General features: G+C 35.6%; 1 protein-coding gene across 3 annotated transcripts in view; it reads right to left on the bottom strand.

Moving 5' to 3' along the window:
* The window catches only part of LOC126757577 (potassium voltage-gated channel subfamily H member 8), a 191,078-nt gene that overhangs the window by 7,024 nt on the left and 160,604 nt on the right, over positions 1 to 23,450 (bottom strand). For all 3 annotated transcript variants that reach the window (XM_050471589.1, XM_050471587.1, XM_050471588.1), the window contains 6 exons: positions 21,811 to 21,990; positions 21,508 to 21,626; positions 14,175 to 14,255; positions 4,872 to 4,967; positions 1,121 to 1,274; positions 762 to 886 (listed from right to left, as the gene is read on the bottom strand). In XM_050471589.1, coding sequence (XP_050327546.1) covers positions 762 to 886; positions 1,121 to 1,274; positions 4,872 to 4,967; positions 14,175 to 14,255; positions 21,508 to 21,626; positions 21,811 to 21,990 — 755 coding nt within the window. The remainder of the gene's footprint in view (positions 1 to 761; positions 887 to 1,120; positions 1,275 to 4,871; positions 4,968 to 14,174; positions 14,256 to 21,507; positions 21,627 to 21,810; positions 21,991 to 23,450) is intronic.

Here is a 23,450-nt window from a genome sequence, read left to right as displayed (position 1 = left end):
TGATTAAAAAAAATAAAAGTTGCAAAGGAAATTATTTAAAAAGAGCAAAAACGACTTACCATCATTTTAAAAGTAAATATTTGACTGAATAGAAAAAAGGGTGTTGCCACCTGATTAAAAAAAATCGAAGTTGCAGAGGAAATTATTTAAAGAGAGCAAAACCGACTAACAATATGATTTTAAATATAAATGTTTGACATAAAGTTTTTGGTGTTGCCACATAATTGCACTTTTTTGGAAGAAAATACCTCCATAAATACAAAGTGATAAAATATGGATGTGTATTGAAATTAACAAAACTACACTTATATGAAGTTGCCACCTGATTATAAATACGAAAAACGACCTTATAACAACAAATTTTTGGAAGCTTAAATAAAATTCAAAAATTTACTTGCTATTGTGATTAAAGAAGCTATCAAAAGCTTGCACTTAAATAAAAATAGGAACAGTGTTGCCACACTTGTCAAACATAATTAATGATCTACATAAATTTATAATAACTAGTAAATGGTAGAAAAACAAGCAAGAACTATAAAATTCAGGCTAAATGACTTTATAATGATGCCATCTGATTGAAATGAAATTAATATTTAAACTCTGAATGTATGCGTATGTATGTATTTATGCATAAATATTTAATAACTGCTTCAAACGAATTTTTTAAGCCACCAACAAACACAGATTAAATGAATAACTCTGCAGATTAAAAAACAATTTTAAACCCTCATTATCATTTATTAACTGTTAATTTCACTCACCTTCACATCACTGCTACTGCGCACCACCGCATCCTGACCCGCACTGTTGGTGGTCGCTGTCATCTGGCCATTGGAAGTGGCCACCAAATGGACGTTAATGTCAGAGCCAACCAAATCGCCTTTGCCTGCGGCGTGGAAAAAGTGAAATAAAAGGATATTTATGCAGCGATTAACATTTTTCATTGACAGCTAATGAACAAAGGCGAACAAATGAAAATTTAAGGGCAAAAAAGATATTAATAAAAGCTTAAAAAATCGACTTTCACTGAACAAATGAATTATTTGAATTCGCTTTCAATATGCTAAAGACAGCTTCTATGATAAGCTATGCTCTTTTATAATTTAGGCATGCCACTCACCCAATATGGCCACCACCATATCGTCCTTGATGACCTCCATGGAACCATTACAAAGATAGTAGATATAGTTTAGCGCGTCACCCTTGTGTATCAAAAATTCACCGGGTGCGCAAAAGTTGGTCTTGATGTGTAGTGAAAGCAGCTTCCGACAGCCCTGTAAGAATAAATTAGAACAAAATTATAGATTACCTTTTGTAGGAACTGAATTAGTCTAAATTTAAATAATAAACCAGAATTTGATTGTGCTATCTCAGAGTATTTGAAAAAGCACTGAAAATCCTCGATCGCCAGACAAAGAGCACACGACTTTCTTTACTTTTCATAAAACTGAGACTTTTTATTTCACATAAATTATTAATATGGCAATACTACAAAGGAAACAACCATATGGCAGCAAGAAAGAGACTAGCGAGGTCTTGGATAAAAAAAATTTTTATTTATAAAGGCTGTTACAGCTACGTTGGAGCTTAAGTTCTTCGCTTTTTCTCAGTTATATGTTTTTTAGATAATCAAATGCATCCAAATGAATCTGATTCCGTTTCTAAGACGTCTGAGAAACATCGTAGAGGGCCCAATAAAATCCAGTTATGGCAAAAAACAAAAATTTTGCCAACAATAACTTTCACAAATTTTGCAACTACTGAAATTTATGATGTAACACCGCCTTCAGCTACTTGCCACATGTGTTTCATGCAGAATTCCCAACTGTAACAGTACTTCACAAACAACATGTGCTGCAATAAATTCGCCGTTATTATGAAAATAAGTTTTCGTGTCTGTCAAAACTCAACTTTACTTTTAAAAAAATGTCTTAAAACTATTTTGCCCGCGCATACATTACCCCTCGCCCCCTGACCGCGTGCAGTGTCCTTGCACAGCAATCCCTCAAGTTGTCACATTTATTTAGTATACGCATTTACCGTGCACTTTGAGTGATCCTCAACTGTTGCTTACCTTTTGCTTACTTTCGCACGCAAATTACGCGCTTGAATTGTTGCTGCCCTTTCCGTCCGCCCACCCATTTGTTGCACGCTTTCTTTTGTTGGCATGCGACTTTTTATGCTGCAAAGTATCCACCACTTAGCAATCCGTCTCGCAAGCACTTTTGCACTTGTAAGAGTCAGTATATCTTAAGCAGTGTTTTTGTTGTTATTGTTGTTGGCTTTTTATACTTTATGCTCGTAATGTTTTTTTTTCTTTTTTAGTTTTTCTTTTCCTTTTACATTTTACAAAGCAATCATAGAGAGTAATGCACTAGTTCTTGCTGAGGGTTTGGGTCTATTACACAACAATAACAATAATAACATGGAAACAACATGTAGGTCTATACATACAAATATTGAAAGAGGTGAATGTTGCTCGATGTGGTCGCAGGTAAGCATTTCTATACACACATGAGTGTTTTAAAAAATATTCTTGGTTCTGAGTTTTTAGTTAAATTGTGGAGAAAGAAAGGTGTTTGTTAATGCTTAAAGCCGCACATGAGAACTTATTCCAGGCAAGTAGTTTATCTCAAGAAATTATATAACGTATATATGAATACCTCATAACTATAGTGGTAAGTTTAATAAAGAGTTATAGATGTGTAAGAATTACTAATATTGATGAACTCTTTCAGAACTGCTTTTGGCACTGAAAACCAGGAAAAAAATTATTTATGGGCTTATGAATTTTATGTTCACATAATCTCTCACAAAAACATCCTGTTGATATATTTTAGAAGAACGTTACTTTAACTACCTAGCTAAACAGACTATTCGCTGAGGTTCAAAAGCTATTCCAATACGAAGCTAAAGAGTTATGTGCACTTGTGAAATTTAAAAAATCACAAATTTTTTCACAACAAAATTTTGTATTAATCCTTCGATTATTTGATGTACTTTTCCATAATAATAATAATAAAATTGTATGGTTCTTAGAGTTAAGACAACTTTTTTCGAACGGCCTTCTAAAGATCGGCTACAGATTTAAGGAAATCCAACATTGCCTTCTTCCCGAGACAGCTAGTTTCCTTCGACTTTTTTACAATAGATCCGAAATCTTTTAATTCAGTTTTGTTGTTTTGAAAAAAAAAATGTCCGCTTGTGCATAGCCTCAGCTACGAAAATAAATACACTAGGTGTCCTTCCAGCCTTCCTCCCAGCCAGTTTGATGCTCGGCCCATGCAGTAAACTCAATCATACTAAGGCTCCTCGTGTTAGTGCTGTGCTATTGAGAAGCGAAAAACACCCAGATAAAAATTCAGACCTTAGGTAGATACCTCGCAACTACACTAAGGTCGAACTGTTACCAGCCGGGCTCTGTCTTCGCGGTGATACCGAGATATATTGGGTGGGTAGTCGAAAAACTATTTTCGTATTTTGTCAATAGATGTCGCTGCAGTCGTATAAATAATGAAGAAATTCGCTATATTTTGAAAATTTGAACCATACACATTTTTGATGACTCGACAAAAACTGAGAGAGTTTGTCTGGGAAGTTTTAATGCATTCACCATATAGCCCTGGCCTTGCACCATGGAACTACCATTTGTTTCGGTCAATGCAGAACTTCCTTAGTGGAGTAAAGTTGGCTTCAAGAGAAGACTGTGAAAATTCCTTGTCGCAGTTTTTCGCCGAGAAAACAGAAAAGTTTTACACTGATGGAATAATGTCTCTAGTGTAAAAATGGCAAAAAGTGGAATACCAAAATGGTACATATTTGGTTCATTAAAGTTCATTATAAATAAAAAAATAAAAAATAAGTTGATGCTTGATTAGAAATACGAAAAGACTTTATCGACTAAATATATTACCAGCCCTCATCCACGACTAATATGAGTTAAGCAATTTTTGGTATAAGCAAGGTATTGCCTTCAATTAGGCGCATTTCGTATTTTAGCAAAGTCGCACACTTTTGGAATTTATTAGTATGTTTTTTAAATACCTACATATATATAACGTTATGCACTCTTTAAACTCTCTTTTGAGAGGGGAAATATTCAGTAAGTTTAAAATAATGAATCCAGAATTGTTTTATAAACATACATATTAAGAGAATTTCAACTTAAAAAACAAATTCCTAACCTTTTAGGATACTGACTAAGTGGTCTCATGCATAAGCTCTACTGTCAGCCAAATATAATAATTTAAGCTTATTATATTCGGCTAATAACAATAATACCTTAATAAAGCCAACTAGGTCTGAAATTCCAATTTATGCCCAAATATTTCTGTACGTAAACACCAAATAAGACCACTTTATGTTAATATAAGTCTATGTAAAATTTTAAAGTAAGCCCCGATTTCGCATTTCGATAGAAACATCTGCCTAAAATATAAGCACAAGCATTGATGAACACAGAACAACAACTGATATAAATTTTCCAACGCAAAAGCGTACAAATATGTCAACCCAATATACAAATTTATTTTCAGCCCCTACAACACACCGGGGAATTTTAAAAGGCAACGATAACACAGTCTTTTCGCGCCTTACATGTGTTTCCCTTGTTCTCGAATTGCGCGCATTTTCGCAAAATATTTCAGTGTGTTTATTATTTTTTGTCTGCCTTCAGCTCGGCGTGCTGAATACATTGAGCGAACAGGCTTCGCGTCGCCTTTGTGTCACTTACACCTGGGCACTTGAAGGTAAACAGCATTCATGCAACAAGCTGAGACGCGCAAAACGTTGCCGAAGCCGGAGGAAATTCCATTGAAATTGTTGGCAAATCGCGAATAACAAAAAAATTTATTGATTCTTAGAAACATTACCTGTGAGGCGGCTTCGAATATCGGCAATTGCAGGATCTCACGGTGTAAATGCATGGACACATCGCCGCGCAGCTCCTCAGGAAATTCGCGTAGCGTCTGAAAATATTGGCACACAAACAAATACAATGATACTAATATGGAAATGTGAAATGGAAAATGAAAATAAAAATATATTTGAGAAATATAATGTGTTAGCTAGCTTTGTTTGTATTTGTTTTTGTTACTTGAAATATGTACGAGTATATCAACTAATACAAATACATATATATTTATTTATGTATAGAAAATAGCTACAAAGTCAAGCAGCACCTGTTTTCTATAAAGACACACACATTCGCAATTGTTATGCGGACATCTTTTGATCGCTACACATCTGTTGTCTCAGCCAGCGGTTAAACACATTTGTCACCACAACAGACAGACAAGCTGACTGGCAGATGTTGACACACACACACACACATATACACGTGGCTAGCTCTTGTGCTCGTCTGCTTGGCAAGTATGCTACGTTTTCCCTAAACAACTTGTCTATCTCATTGCTTGGCAACACAAAAGGCATTTGATTAAATTGCTTTTGTAGATTAACTATGGGAACTCAGGCCAATTTGCTGAGGCTTTTCTCAGCACATTTTCTAGTTGGCATATTGCAGGCGTTTTATAATTTAAAATATTTCATCGTTCCGTAATAACATTTCAATTGATTGGAGTCGCCGCAACTATGCAGTGTTTTGCCTTGAACTGTTTTCCTAGATTCCAATATTGGTTAATAAACATTGATTAAGACGCTAAAAGTCCGAAGTTTGGTTATTTTTTATACGGAAAGACTAGTTTGTTTTAAATTCAATGCACAAGTTAGGTTAGGCTTGATGACAGTTCCAAGAGACGCCCTTGACTACAGTCCTTTGTAAAGCCATAATAATAGAACTGTATTCTGTATCCGTTCTTACAAGTCTGTTAAGCGTCTCGTAGCCAGTAAACATTCTCCTAGGTGTTTAGTTTTTGTTCTCAATAGCCCGATGGTAAATCTGAAAGTGTAAGCTCTTAAGTATTTAAGTCTTGATCTCTCAAATGCGGGTCAATCAAGAGGGAAGAGATATTTTTGCCTTGTTTCTTTAATACAACTTTTGCAGCTGACATCAGGTAACATTCTTAACCTTAAAGCATGGATGTGGATAGAGTAATAAACACCCGCAGCTAAGGAGAGGTTATTCTTACTTAGGATAAACAGCTCACTAGATCTCTTCAGATCGATCTTGGGTCAAAAGGATTTTGCGACAGCACATCAATCATGCCAGCCCTGCGCTGAGATGATGAAGTAGCATAAATTATTTCGCGAAGTTAACAAATAATTTAAGATAATGTTTCCGGGGTCTTCTCTGTCACGAGTTTGGTAATACCTAGGGGTCACAAGAAGTTCTGTGTGGATGTTGCGGTAATAGAAAATCTGCTTGCCACGCAGATAATAATGAGTGATTGCGCAAAAAATACTTTTCTTATCATTGAGTTCATAAAGAATTCTTCCAGAAACCCCAAATTATTGATTAAGCAAATTTCGGCACGAATCTCTAACAAAATCTCATGAAAAAACCATATTATTTCAAAAATAAACATTGAGTAGCGATCTGATATATAACTACTGGCTATTCGTGTGGATAAAATAACCGTTTATGATTATGATATTGAAACTGCTAAAAAACTTTAAGTGAGTACTGTCCAAATATACAATAAAGTGGTGGATAAAATAACATTTTTCAAAGTCGCAAGTCAGCAATCACGATACTGCACATATCAGGAGCGTGATACACTATGAACTCCTACCAGTAATGAAAAGGTCAGTAGGAAACATTATTTACTTTTAATCATCATTGTGAAAAAATCAGACATGAACTAACTCCTTGTGGATACACAAGTAATTCAAAAGTTCTTTATAACAAAATATAACTTCGCATACCAACCGAAAAAGATACGATTTTTTTGGGTCACATTCAATGCTCAAACCTCTTACTGACCAGATTTGGATATTTGAAACTTTTGCGGTTTCCTGAACTCAAATATTGGTTTCAAAAGAGGGCTGTCAAATCGAGGGAGCAGAGTTTTGTAGATAATGAAAATCCTATAAATTTATTCATATTCTAAATTGTATCGAGAAAGTTAGTGTAAAACTGTTTCAAAGTTTCGAAAGTTTTCGGTTCGACATTTTTTTTTTTAATTTCCATTTACATGCATTTACCAATGCAAACTATGCAGGATTGAGTTTATATAATATTTTTCTTAAATTGAATTGCTCGAACAAGTGGCAACCCTCTTATAATATCACAAACTGCAATATTTATTGATTCAATTTAATTGGGTTTTTATTTAGAATAATTTCATTTATTGCAACAAAATATTTAAAAAACTTAGAACAGGTGGCAACTCTATTCGAAAGTATTTTCAACTTAAAAGCGCTTTAAACAAAATTTTTTTGATATGAAAATTGTAATTATTCGTTTCTTCAAATTCAACGAATTCATAGCAAACTTTCCAACAGATGGTAACTCTAAAATACAAAAAAAAAATATTTTAAAATTCGTCCCTCATAACCCAATTAAACAAATTTAAATTTGTATTATCTGAAGTTATAAAATAATTTTTTTTGTTTACATTTTTGAAATATACCGCAACCTTCCGAATTACCGAGAGAAGGTTCGGATCAAACATTTTGTTTTTTTATTCCAACATTTATTCCCGTAACACTTTAAGCATTTAACTAAAACTAGCAAAAGCTTTGCTGTAAGTTATTATTTAAATATACATACATACTATTATTATTTGATTAAGAAAAATTCAAACCAAGTCAGTAAAGAGCATTTCCGATAACTTGGACTATCACCTGCTTTTGGTAATATTTAATTTTATCCAAAACCCACAATTCGAAATAAGTTTATGCTAATTTGATTATTTATTGCAGTGCTGTGTCTAGACTCTCATAAACCCACTCATCGGCCGAAGCTCACGTTCAATATATTTTTTTTAACTTTTTAATCTTTTTTATTTCTCAAAAATTTAAATTGGATAGCAAAATCAAAGGCTCAATATATTTTGAATACAACATTTGATCAACACTTCAAGCGAAGCGTTTCGATTGAACTCAAATGGCGACGAATTGCAATATTTTTGTAAAATCAAATTTCGTGTTTATTACATAATTTTTCACACATCAGTGGAGGCGCAAGCATATATGTTGGTATATACACATAGATGCGTGACTTTTCAATTTTATAACGCCAATGCGTTGAACACTGAATTTCAACACCTTTCTGTCTTATATTTTGCAAGAGCAAATCAAATGCAAACTCATTACATAATGTCTTCACCTAGAAACATTGTTTCGTCATTTCAGTGCCAAGCGAAGGCAAACGAAGGCGCATATCAATGCAAGTAAATAAGCCAAACGAAGCGTTTTCATTGAAAACGCGGGGGTAAGCGGAGATTCCATCATAGAAATGTGCACGCGAAAGGCACTTCCGCGCAGGCGGCCAACAATCAGCAGCAGAACAGAATGTTTCCACTTTGTACTTTTCGCTTTTGCCGAATATATGAAATAAAATTTCCAATATAGTCGCTGCGCTGTGTTATTGCCACCGATTTAATGCTAATGGCGTACGTATACAATGTGTCACTCTGATGCAGCAACAAAAATGCTGCTGCATTGCAAATCAAATTTTCCAGCAATTCGCTCTTGAAATGCGCACATTTGTATATGAAGCGAATTGTTGCGTATACGCCATGGCAATCAATTGCAGCCGTCAAATATTATTGCATGCAACAAATAACCCTTGCTGCAAATATATTAAAAGTTATGAAATTTCATTTTAAGTGCTGACTGGAAATACTTTTTAGTGAGAAATTTGAAATTTCGGAAAAATATTTAATATTGGCTTAAAGTGAGGTTATGCTCAGCGGAAAATATTTATTTGGAAGATATTTATTAGACACCATACAGAACGTTAATTTGAATAACTAACATTTTTTTATTGTTGTTTTAACATAGGGATGGCAAGTAAGGAGATGTTAGGAGGATGCCAATTGTTTGAAAATATTTTAAATTATTGTTACTTTATAAATTTACAAGTATTAAAATATAACTATAAAGTGGAAACTGTTTTAGACATGCATATTATAGCGGAAAATATTTTTCAGGGTTGCCACCTGTTTAAAAATATTTCCTAACAAAAATGAAAATGTAAACAAATTACAACGTCTTAGATAGAGTTTTAAAAAGTTTTTTAGAAAAGAATTTTGAAGGAATTGCCACCTTTTTAATCAATGTAAATTCAATTGATAAAATAAATTTAGTAAAACAACACCTATAGAAAAGTTTCTAGCAGAAACATTTTTATATAATGAAATGTTGTCATTCAAACTTAAAAAATATAAATTAAAAATTTTGATTTACATACATGCATTGCATATGTACAGTACAAAAAGACATTATTAGAATTATAAAAATAAACTAAAAAAACAAAAACAATTGAGAGATTTAAAAAATAATATTTGAAAAAATTAAAAATATTCTATTGATTTTATGAAAGATAAAAAGTAAAATATATTTTATCAGATTTTGAGAGAGTTACCACCTGTTTCAAATTTTTTAGCTTAAAGAGTAAATCATAAATTAACGATTATAAAAAGGCGAATTAAATTAAAAAAAGGGCCAAAACTTTAATTTATTTGATCAGGGTTGCCACCTGCACATATTGAATTAAATTTTCAAACTAAAATAAATGTTTCAATTATTAAAAAACAAACAATAAATATACAAAATATTTTTTACATGTTTTTCTTACAGAGTTACCACTCGTTTGAGAATGCAAATTGATGACATAAATGCAATTGAAGAATATGTCTAACACATGAAACGTCACTGAGAAAAATTTGATGCGTACAAAAATATTTTCAATAACACCTGCAGTTTAGGTAAACTCTCTGTTACATTTTTTATAACCGAAAAACAAATCGATACCGAAAAACATAAACAATCTACAAAATTGTCAGCCACAACATAAAAAGACAGAAATCATAAAAAATATTTTACTTAGGTGACCAAAAATAACCTTCCACTTCCACTAGTTGCTCTAAATGCGTTCAACTTTTTCCGCAAAAAATAATACAAAAAAAAATCCAGTAACACCAAAACTTCGGAAACTAAAAAACAGAGTCTACAATAACATTTTATCTTCATCATCATAAAAGAGACACTTGAATATCTACTATTTCCTACTCAACACTGCGATTGTGGTAGAGGTTACTTGTATCAACAACCAATGACCCAGTTAATTTGCTGGAAAATATTGCTTTTATGCACATACACAATGAAACCCAATATGTGTGCACACACATATATATATAGTTACATATATATATTTATGTATAAAGAGATTTGTATATTTTTCCTGAATCCAAACTTGGTAATTTCCGTCGCCTGTTGCTTACATAATAACTTACACAAATTGTATATATTAACATACATTTACCGCAACAAGTAGAAGCACCCACATGTGTATGTGTGTGCGCGTGTGAATACAATAAGTACGTACTTGTCGAGCAACCACTACAATGTAGACAAAAATCATTTACATTTTCCGCAATCGCAAAAACGAAGCGGAGGGGACAAAATGTAATGAAAATCTCCATCGGGAAATGTTGCTTGTGAACGTCTGCAGATGCGTAGATGTAGTTGCCACAATCTTGGTAGATATGGGGTGTGAAATGGCAATGCTTTTTACAACTAAATTAATTTATTGTAGAACTTGAGCTGGTTATCACCAAATTGGTTGCTATAGACAACAAAGACATAGCTACGACAAAAGGACAACGAAGACGATTGCTGTGGCGGTTGACCTTATATATACATACATATATTCATACAATTTAATGTGTTTAGTATAGGTTTTTACTAGGTAGTTATGTGGTTATTGTAATATTATTATGTTAAGCGCCTTAAAATATGCAATGATTTTATTAAAAAAGTGGTGGGCGAAATGGTAGCGGGGAGTTGAGGAATTATTGAGCATACTAGCTTTATAAATTGTAAATATGGAAGTGGAGGTGTCTTTAAGTGTGTGAGAAACACGGGTGGCATAAGATCTTTAACATAAGGATTAGGCACGTGGTTATGGTTACTGTTGGATGCTTGCTTTGGGGCACTTATTATATCATAATGTAAGAATCATAACAGAAAACAAAGCGGTCGTACTTATACCACTCATAGCTTAGGTTTCACTTTTAGTTTAGAAGCTATGGAAACATTTTGGGGTTCTTCTCATTCTCTAACGCTTTTGTACAATCGTTGCCACAAGAAAATATTTCGGTTGTTAATATCTGCTAATAGGACTACAAAAAAAGTGGAATATGTATTATAAAAAAAGCTAATTTTACCTAAGAAAAATCGTTTTCTATTGAAACGAGCATATCCTGACTTTAAAACATCTCTTTGATTCTCTGTGGCCAGTTCATCAGACGTTTGCCAATTCGAAGTTCCAGCTGTCTCAACAGATGTGCCTTCATAACCAATTTCTGAGGTAACCAGCCCTTTTCGTAAATGAAATTGGATTTAAATAATTTTTAGAGAAACAGCATTTAAATGAACTTAGTTAGATATCTGTTTGGTTCGGTTCAGAGTTGTGATTTCATTTTTGGATTAGCTAATACGTGATTACGATTAAGAACCCATAGTAGCTGGATTGGAATAAAAAACTATAAGCTCCATTGTATTGAAGTTATAATACCTTTCACAAATGTAAAAGATTTCTTAGAAGAACTTAGTTTCGATCGTTCAGGTTGTATAACAGTTATATGAAATAGTAATTCGTTCCCAATAACCCATGCCAAATTATTTGAAGATATCTTAACAAATGAAAAAGTTTTCCATACAAGTTCTTGATTCCGATCTTTCAGTTTGTATGACAGCCTTATGCTTTAGTGGTTTGATATCGGCGGTTCCAACTAATGAGCAGCTTTTTAGGAATATAATTTCCTTGAATGCTTCAATTTCTCCCCTGATTTAGGTTAAGTCTTTTAATTTTAAACGGTTAAATTAAATGGTTATCCAATTGGAGGTAATTTTTCAATCGCCTTGTTTTGACAGGTGAATCCTGAGTCGTGTCAAGCTATCATCTTATTTTTATTCAGTACTGTTTCATCATGGAAAGACTTTCGCCTGAACAACGTTTTCAAATCGTTCAAATTTATCACGGAAATTCGCGTTCTGTAAAGATCGATCATCGTATAGGCTCTTGAAAAGTTCCAAGAAGATCCCACGTTTTCGAGCCAAATTTTGTTCAGCGATGAGGCCCATTTATGGTTTAGATTGCCGCATTTGGGACGAAGAGCATGCTGGCGAACTTTAAGTGCTGCCATTTCATCCAAAAGAAAAAACGGTTTGGTGTGGTTTGTGACCTGGTGGAATCATCGGTCCATATTTTTTTCAAAAATGAGGGCGTTGAGAACATAACCGTCAATAGTGAACGCTATCGCGGATTGATTGAAATTGAAGCTCGTGATCTCGGCGCCAAATCACACACATCGCATCAATCAATGGGTTTATTGCGAAAACCTGCGGTGAGCAGATAATTTCACGATTTGAGCCGGTCTATTGGCCCCCAAGATTGTGTGATATCATACCTTTAGACTGTTTTTTGTGTGGATATGTAAAATATAAAATTTCTACGGATAATCTCGCTATGACTTTGGCCTTGGAACAAAACACCTTGCGTGTTGTTCGCCAGTTACCCGTTGAAATGCTCGAACTAGTCATTGAAAATTGGACTCAACTGATGGACCATCTGAGACGTAGCCGCTGCCAATATTTGAAAGAGATAAACTCCAAAAGATTAATTCGAAAGAATGTTCTTTCGAATGATAATAAAAATTCTCTATTAGATTTGAAATTTCTACGTATTTTCCTTAAAAAAGTGGGGAACCTCGAAATTGATCACTCTTTAGTTAGAGTGTATGTTTTGGAGGCTCTCAGCAAAATTTTGCGAATGTTTAAATATCTGATATGAATATGAAACGATTTTTATTAAAAATTTTTTGAATTTTTTCACACAACCGAATCATTATGACCTATAGATTGACTACAGGAGGACTAAATGTTCTTAAAATGTATTCGACATAGTTTTTGAACACAAATGTACTACTTGCATTCATACTGCTGAAGCGTAATATATTACGAGTTACGTATGAGTTTTAAGCAAAATATGATTTTTTTGAGAATTTTGACGGTTTGAGGTCAGATCTTTCAAATCAAAAATATTTAAAAATTTGTATTATAATATCAATTTCACACTTGCTTAAGGCCAGCCTTGCATTACGAAGAGCAGACAATTTACATTTATTTAATTTTCATTTTTTAGGTGAAAGTAACAGTTCAAAAAAGAATTACTTAAGTTTCTAGTTGCGCACATTTAAAGCTCACCCAAATTCCTGGTGCTCAAATTTATTTCACGTGCGGCAAATTTATGAAGTAAACGACCCTTTTTATCAAACATTCCATAATAAATCATAACTCTTTTGTAGCGTAAAGAAAGTGACTGGCAAAAAGTAGCCGGCAAGCAAGAGCATTCATTTACCACTTGCAAGTGTAACGCAACCCGACATTCTCAAATGCCAGAAGAGGCTAGTGACACATTAAATTCCTCCGTTAGGCATGATACGGCATTCATAGCCGCTGTCAGACACTCAAAACTAAAATATACTTAAGTACAGTATATGAAATGGCATAGCAGAAACCCGCATCATTTACACTTTATGCAAATGTCAGCAAACTCGACCGCACACACACACACACACTTCAACACAAATGGATCATTGAAAGCGTTCAGTGGCTGATTTTGCGCTCGTAGAAAAACTAAGATACAGTAAAAAAAGTACTAAAAGGTAGCAACAACAATCGCTTGCAAAAAAGTGTGTTTTCGCACCACCCGTTACAGCTCAGTGAGCGTTGCTGGCAGAGTTCACTAAAAGTATGCTTCGGTTGGCCGCGTTGACTTTACGCCCAGCGTGAACCGCAGACAATATGCACTTTTTGTCTCTAGAAACGACTCTGTGTTCACGCGTAGGTGTGTGTGTATGTAGCCGCCATTTGTGTTGGCACATTTGTGGCTGTCTGCTGTAAATATTTTAGCATTAACCGCGGCACTTACTATCTAACACTTTTGTTATTTTTTTCTTGTGTGTCTGTTTGTGTAAATTAGCATTGTGGCTAGGCTGTAAAATAGTTGAGTTATGCTTACTTTAAGTGCGTTAGCGTGTACTCACCTCGTAAATATCAATGCCATGGTTGAGCGACCACGATGTCTGGAAGTAATCTTCAATCCTTTGTTTCAGTTCTTTGGGCATCTATGTGTGTGTGTGTTTTGCCGTGAGATGAGGATGAGATTTTTCCATTAGCACGTTTGTTTTTTGTGGAAAACATGAAAAAGGGGAAAAAATGTATTTCTTTATACGCATATATAATTAAATTAAAGCATAGATTTTACGTAAATATTTGGATATGTTTTTTTACATCAAATATGTTCAATATCCATTGTACAAACAGTACTTTCATGAGCACTCAAACTATTCTACTACTGTATTTTAATAAGCTGCCAGTAGATGGCGCTATAATCGATAACTTTCGCTTTTTGAAAAAAAAGTTATTCATTTGTCTAAAGTAATATGTCTCGCTTAACTAGTGCACATTTTATATTATGTACTTAAGCCAGCATTTCTTCTAAGTGTGCAAATACTTCTCAAACTCGTTCTTTGGGAGAGCTTTAAGCTCTTTCAACAATTTTCTTTATTTTTGGAAATAATGAAAGGTCACACGGAGCCACGTCTGATGAATATGGAGTCTGGGGCAGCGTCTCAGTATTGGTTTTGACCAAGAACTCACGAGCAAGTAGGGAAATGTGAGTTTTGAACAAACGACAAGCCAAGCTCATAAAAGCACAGACAAATTAAGCAATGGATACAACTAAAAATTTTATCTTACTTCAATAGTTGAACCTCCTGAAGGAAGTAATCGCCCAGAAACAACAACTATAGCCAATTGGAGAGTAATTGTGATCTCTCAAGATGTTGTGATATCAAACACATTGATAGTGACTCGCCGAAAGATCCGATGGCTTGGTTGGGGAGTTCTATAACATCGCTCTTTAAGTACAGCCATGGAACCAAGTGATTACTATGTATTCTGGCCTTTGGTTAAGCTCCTAAGTCTCCCTAGAATCCACTGAATCCAAAATGCGTGCCGAAGCCAATATTGCTTTCAAAACACTCAATATGTACCCATACAATACTGGGACGAATAGTTCATAGACGGCCAAGACGAATTTCGGGAGTGATGAACAGATAGACAAATGAACTAAACAACAGGTCGATGGACGAACTGACAGAAAGACAGATAGACGGGGTAATAGACGGATGGACAGATTGTCGTATGGATAGAAGGTTAGGTGGACACATGAACAGATGAACTGGCAGAACGATGAACTAGCGAATAGATAGACAAATATACAGATAGATAGAAGAGTAAACGGATAGACAGATTTCTATAGAGTTATTTAAACAGATGGTCGGATAAGGAGGTACGCAGATAAACTGGCGGACGGATTATATGGTAAACGAATGAGCTAGTGGATGGATGAACAGACAGACAGTTGAAAAGATATATAAATAGATGGCTGGACAGGTAGACAGATGAAATGTCGTACGGATGAGCTGTTGGATGGAGAAACGGAGAGTTGAACTGTCATACAAATTAATGGATGAACAGGTGGACTGATGAGCTGCCGGATGAATGAGCTGGAGACATAAAATGACAGTTAGACAGATATACTGTTCGATAGACGAACAGGTGGACAGATCAACTGACTAACAGATAAACAGGTGGACAGATTAGCTAGCGGACGGATGACCGGGCGGACGCATGACCTGGCGGAGGGAAAGACAGACAGACGAGCAAATGATGAACAGATTATCGGATGGCGATACAAATATACGAACAGCTAATCTGCAATAGCATATAAATAGGTGGACTGATGAGCTAGCGAATAGACAAATTGTCGTAAAGGCAGGTGTACAGATTGTCAGATAGACTGATAGACTGATAGACGAATGAACATACGGAAGGATAGACTGGCGGACACATAGATACACATTCGCAAAGATGCAGAAAAACAGACATATAGAAAGATATTAACAGATATATAAAAACGTCATCTTGATTACTTTGAACCAAAAACCCCCTACTTGTTTCAACAATTTCAAGATGTTCCAATCAAAACTAAAATATTAAGGTGATACAAAATTTATTTATGCCATTTCACGTATTTCACTTCAGCAGCTTTTGCAGTTTGGATAAAATATGCACCCAACCATTCCTCCAGTTGCCCGCTTTCATGCAAAATTGTTGCTAGTTAAAGTCTGTGTGTAAGCTTGTAAGCGCAGCGCGTCTAATTCGCTACACGTGCCGTATACTTTGCAAATTATCAGATTCGCTCTTCATGTAGTCCTAACCTCAAACGCGTGACACACGTGCCGTTGGCGATTGGCGCGCGCACAACTACAAAGCTTCCGCTGCGTGATGGATCTAATCATTTGTGCATTAGTTGCTACAATTGGCCTTGGAAATAAATATCAACTCTGACTGCGCTGTTTTTACGACAAAGTCATCAATGTGCGCTTGATATTGCCTTGGAAGTCTCATTTGTGTCAATACCAGTCGATTGTGGAGGCAAATAATACTAAAATTAATTTATTTGACTCTCTGAGACCCTTAAAGTGTTTTCGTTTCTCAAGTTTATGGTAGCAAATGTGCCCTTCTTTGCAACCGAATTAAGTATTATACTTCAGGTATACGTTTTTCAAAACATTGTTCCGTTATCGCTCGATGCCAACTAACTTTGTGCGAGAGTTTCTGCCACCAGCTGTTGCTGACTAGTTGCACGCTTATCTCTGCAGTGCTCATATGATGTCCTTCAGGTGGTACTTCGTAATTTCCACATCATTGCCTGTTATTTTATGTCCGTCTATATATTTGTGAGGATGTGTGCTTAGAAGACTCAGCATCTATATGTTTCGTAACTACCGTTAAACTGTTTTTTTGCCCGCCACGACTTGGAATATGCAGCAATAAAAACAAATTGGTGCGGCTGATAGGTGCTCTCGCCGGTTACTTGATAAAATACTCCCTATCAGGGCACTTGCGCGATGGCAACACCAATATTACACGCTCGAGCAGCAGACAGTCAGTTAAGTGAGTTAACGTTCATATGGGTCACTGGCGTTGTGCAACAGGGCATATTTCCCTTATATACTACGCTTTCTTACATAGATATTCATGCCGAAGTACACCTACATGCATATAAACGCATTCGCATGTCTATCCGCAAAATATCGCTCTTTCTGGCATCGTACTGAATTTTGTTAGTGCCACGGAGTTTGCCAGCGCATCCTTGCAGCGATAAGCAATTTAATTTTACTTCGATTATCGATAGATGTGTGTAAAAAATAGGCAAACAGCAGCAAAAACAATAACAAGTAAACGTGTGTGGCTGTTACACGAAGAGTTTTCAACGCGCTGCCACAATAAACGTTGAAATAACGGCATTTATATATACGTTTGTCTGCATATAACGGTGAACTTTAAATGGAGATGGCGATTTTTACACTATTTTCCTTTAAAACTTTAGATCTGCGAGTACTAAGACGCGGTTGAACTTTTACTAGACCAGTGCTGAAGGATCTCGGTTGTCATATTGGCAGGAAATGATAGTAGCCTCCTCAATAAATTTGTGACAGGCTCTAAGCATGTTGGCGATATCCAAAGGTCTCTTTGATCCATACTAGGAGTTCTGGGTATCGCAATGGACAAGCGTCCATAGCTAGTGAGATTATTCGTGGCCTCACTAGTAATCAGCCTATTTGGCCAACCTAAACTAACCGTAAACTTGGTCGAAACTATGATTATATCTTATACATCTGATCAAATTTGGTCCGGACTGACAAGAAAAACTACACTTTCACGTATTTTTTCCCAAAACTATATTTAAACAGACTCAACTCAGTGAAGTCGATCACGCTCAACCCATTTGGGGATGTTTCATTATGGAGGCTGAATTTACCGTTGCGGATTGTGGATAGACGGCCGACACCGGGGTGAGTGCCAGGACTCGGCGACGGAGTTTCTCTTCCACCACGAATCCCACACTGAATTTGCGCTCCTTTATATTTCTAGGACCGGTGGTAATGTCAGCCTTTACTTTTGCGAGAACATCAACCCGCTGGGCAGGTGCAGACCTTCTCAATTAAGGACCGGATATTCCAGGTGCAGGATCAGCCTTAGGATTTAAGGCGTTTGCAGTGGTCGTATTCAAAAAGGGGGTTTCTCATCCGAGGCTGTCTTCCTTTCATTGGAGGTGTTTGGCGTATCCTAAACCCAGCGCACAACCCTGAGAAAAGATGTTTAGCCTTCTCACTTGAGTTCGCTTTCAAACGGGTGTTTTTTGCCTACCCTGGTCTAATACCGAATGTCGTGAGCTGCTTGAGCCATATGTAAAAGAATTTTTTTTGGCCACTCCCAATTCAATGGCGCTCAGAAAACTTTCTTCACTAGCATGAACTTCTTTACATGGCTCCACCCGCCACCTGAGTAAGCATTTATTTGAACAAAAAATCTTTTTATATTTAAAATTATTTTACAAAAAGTCGCACCCTAATGTAATAATCTATAGCATATTCAACACGCGCCGCCATCATTAAGAGTTCACGTGTTTTTGCCAAGCCGCTGTAATTATTGTCATCGACCACAGACACGGCAGTATTAAATACGTACAATAATAAAAATAAATACGCCAACAGTGGCATTTACAACAATAACAACAAAAATTTAACTGTCACGTATGCAGAACTGCATTTTGTGCCATTTACCGCTACTCTGTTTTTAAACTGTCGCGTGGAAAATTGTTCGCTGAGTTTACAAACTGCTAGAAATGCAAATATTATTGTGGCAGCCATATTTATTTTCGAATTTCGACGGTACTTTACTCGAAATTTATTGTCACTGGCTTGAGTTTTAAGCTGGTGAATATTTTTGTAAATACATATGGATTTTTATAAATATCGTACGTCTCGTTTATCGGTATATATAGTGCTTCAATTTGGTGGAATGTAGTTGAAGTTAAATAAATATTTGAAATTTTTATAAATCCTTTTAGAAAATTCTGCACAAATACAGAATACAGCTAAGTTTTGAAATCCGTATAAGTTAATGATTTTCTTTAATTGTATGCAATAGAGCGAGTTACAAGCTAGTTGGCGGAACTAATCGAAATTTCACGAAAACCTCAAGGCATATTCAGAGAGCACACTAAAGTAATGTTCGAGCTACCCTTCGAATATATTATGAGATGAAATCAAAAATCTGGCCACAACTATTCGCTCGTGTTCATTTAACATCAATAATAAACAAGAGAAGAGTTAACTTCGGCTGCATCGAAGCTATAATAGCCTTCACAGGTGAATTTCTTATACCAAAAAAAGATATAAAATGATTGTATCTTTATTTTGATCGCTCAGATTATATGGCAGCCATGTGCTATAGTGGTCCGATATCGGTGATAGCGATAAAGAGGCAGTGAATTGGTTAAAAAAGGAAGTGTGCAAAATTTCAGATTTATATCTCAGAAACTGAGAAATTAGTTTGCGTATATACGAACAGACAGACAGGCAGGGCTACATATACTCACTATGCTGATAAGCTACACATATTTAACGGTGAACCAAGTAGAGTTACTTTTTCAATAGTCTTTCTTTTATAGATCACGCGTGAGACATATCAAGCTATAATGATTTTTTTGGTCAGTTATTGAACGATTTGCCGCATTTTACGTCGAGATCTTAAATTGAAAACGTGAAAAATACTGCTTGTGCAAGAACTGAAGCTGGACCTTCCCAATCGACATCACTTCGCTCTAGGGGTTTTTGAAAAATTCCAAGAAAATACGAACATTTCGAGCCAAATTTCTTCACCTATGAAGCCTATTTTTGGCCCAACGGCCAGCAAACTTGTGGCATTTGGGATGAAGAGCAACCTGAAGAGATTCAAGATCTGCCATTTTATATAGAAAATACAACGGTTTGGTGCGGTTTGTTGGCTGGTGAAACCATCGGTCCATATTTCTTCAAAAATTATGCCTATTGACTTTTTAAAGCCTGAAATTGAGGCTCGTGATCTCGATGACATTTGGTTTTAACAAGAGATTTATTGAGATAACACTTCGGTGAACAGACAAATTCACGTTTTCGACCGGCCGATTGGCCACCAAGACCATTTGTTATCACACCGTTAGACTTTCGTCCATGAGGACATGTAAAGTCTAAGGTCTATGTAGACAATCCCGCTTTGATTCAAGCCTTGGAACAAAATCTCACGCTTGTCATTGGCCAGTTACCAGTCGAAATGCTCAAAGGAGTCATCGGAAATTGAACTCAGCGGATGAACCATCTGAGCTGTAGCCGCGGCCAACATTTGAAAGACATTGACTTCAAAAAATAAATGCCGAAGAATGTTATTTCGAATGATAGTAAACATTCTCCATATAATTTGAAGTTTTTGTTTTTTTTTTCTTTAAAAAAGTAGGTAACTTCGAAATGGATTACTTTTTATATTTTATGTAGTCCCCGACATTTCAGGGTATGAGTAATAACGAACAATCGAGTTGTGGCACATCACAAACCTCATTTCAATATGTTCTAGTTTTGTCAAACTCACTGACACTTCTTTGACAACAATACAATTTTGACGACATATCTTTCCACTGAACCGAAATATGTTCTTCAAATGAGAAAAACTGATCAAGACATGGGAAAGAGCTTATTCGCTCTAAAAATGTTGTCATTTTTGCACTACGACTGTCATTGAATTTGACATAACCAACACATAAGAACTGAAATATATCAAGAAGAAAAATAATTTGTGTAGAGTTTACTGAAAACGTATCATTTTTACTTCAAATATGACATAAATCAACCGTATTCTGAAGTATAGGGACTTTTGAAAATATATAGAAATTTCCGTTAAAAATTTACCATCTTGAAATCAATGGTAAATATGACTGTAATATTGACAAAATTTCTATTTATCTCACTTATTCTTCATGAAATTAAAGTAATGAAAAAAAAACTTTTTTACTTAAAAATGTTTGGTGCAGCGAAGCAAGTTGGAGAACATTTTTTGTTATATAATTTTTACAGGAACTAAAACCTTGTTATTATTTAAGAATATGCTCTTAACGAGACAACTGAACACATTGTATCTGTAAGACTTTACAAAACGTTTCTCTGCGAACACAAAAGTAACATGTGAATTGTCTGTTAAAAAGGCTTAAGAATTCCTCTATGCAAGAACACCTATTTCTGTATAACTAAGTAGATAGTATGTACGTAGCATAGGTATATATGTATATAGGTAAATATATGGTATGTAAACACCTGTTTCATATTTTTTAGGAAAAAAATTACATGAATATTTACCTGCCGCTTTCACAAACATATAAGTAACACACACACTCATAAATATTTGAAATGGAAATCACGCCGACGAACTCACCTGATGCAGCGCTATAAAATCCTTTAAGTCACGCCATTTGCTCTCGTACAATGAACGCCGGGAATACATGCGCTGGATTATCGCCGTCACATTACCGAACACGACGGCGTGCATTAATGCTGTCAGATGGGCGGGAAAAGGCGGCAGACAACGCGTAACGCACGAATGGATTAAAAAGGAATGAAAAACAATGATTTTAAATTTTTAAGGAAATCCCGCTTAATTACTTTTCAAATCCACATGAAAATGAACAGTCAATATTTATGAAAGGTAAAAATGTGCAACGGTTTCTGGCTTTCTTACCTCCAATTAGCATCATGATGATGGAGAAGACTTTCTCCGCCGTCGTATTCGCGGATACATTGCCAAACCCCACCGACGTTAGGCTGGTGAAGGTGAAATACAGCGCCGTCGAATAGGCCTCAGCGTTGGTGATATTTGTGATGGGTATCTTCAAGCGCTCAGACAAAGCGTGCATCCAACCTGAAAGCAAGGTAAATATTATGGGTCGTAGTTCATAAAAGTAAAAAAAAAAATATTTTATAAAATAGTTTTTAAGGGTTTTCAAAATAGTATTATGTTCAGGGTAATCTAGCACACATCAGTAGCCACTGCAAAGCGGAAACAAAGGTTAGAGTGTCGCAACGATACAGTATCTTTGAAAGACGCAATCAAGGTTTCTGAGCAAAAAAATAAACGACAAGAAGTCGGAAATGGTTTAAGATGTAGCAAGGTAGGGCCTCAGAAATACAAAAGTTTTAGAGAAACTTATGTAGTTGACGAATTTTTCCAGAGAGCAATTTAAGATACCAAATTTTCGCGTTGGAGCTTGACGGATCATGTCACTTAGTTCAAGGCTGAGATAGGGGTTCGACCAGCGATAATTACTAAAGAAAAAGCTGAAGATCGCACAAACTCCAAATTATGTCAAGGTTTGCGGAGACTATATCTTTATAGATCTATGTAGTCTAGGGGAATGAAGTTCAGGTATTGTTTAAGTGCCATGTCTATAAAGAAGACTGTTAACTAATCTGACATTCGATGGCATTCCCCTAACAAAAAATATTACTCAAAACTCAAAAGCAATTATCCTTAATCTTCAGCGACATTACGTTTTACTACTCACTTGATAAATCAAAATTGACACTTCAATAAATTTCCTTTGCCTAATTGGATTGACCTATTGACCTTCTCAGCGGCTGTCACAAAAACACTCACATATATATAACCTTAGATGCATCTGACATTCGCCGAAGCATATTTCACATGCAGACAAAGAAAATAACACCCACACATACGCACACATACACATGTATTTGTGAGCTATAACAATTGAATGATTAAGCAAGAAAGACGGTCTTTGCAAGGCAAAGCAAAACAGTGACAAATAATCCAATGAAGGAGTACGTAGCAAATGTAAACGCACACAAACAAGAACAACGACAAAATAGCAAATGTCAACAATGTCGGACTTAGAAAAATAAACTGCGTAAACACATACACCCAAACATATACACCAGACGACGCACATTGCTGTCAACGAGCACTGTTTATTCTGTAGAAGAATAGTCGAGAGAGAGAGTGAAGAGGCAAAACAAGGAAACAGCTTCGTCAGCGGATCACTGCGAAGCAACAGCTCAATGTCAGCAAACAAACAAGCGAAGCAGCAAATGTGTGACAGGGTGAATGCGAGCGGATTACCGAGGTGTGTGTATTTGTAATAACTTTTGCGTGGGCAACTGTGTGTGCTGTGAGTTATAAATGTAGATATGTGCATATGTATGTATTTATTTGTGTATGTGAGGCACATGTCTTTGGTAAATAGTTTGTGCTGCAATGCCTTACTCTAACAAGCGGAACTGATTGAGGGCATAAGGAAATTGCTTATAAGTTTACATTTCCTGGCAGCTCTAAGGAGAATTTACTTATGTACACAGAGATAT

This window comes from Bactrocera neohumeralis, chromosome 4, assembly GCF_024586455.1.
Source record: "Bactrocera neohumeralis isolate Rockhampton chromosome 4, APGP_CSIRO_Bneo_wtdbg2-racon-allhic-juicebox.fasta_v2, whole genome shotgun sequence".
In the NCBI taxonomy this organism is placed as follows: Eukaryota; Metazoa; Arthropoda; class Insecta; order Diptera; family Tephritidae; genus Bactrocera; species Bactrocera neohumeralis.
This window is presented reverse-complemented; position numbering and strand designations above follow the sequence as displayed.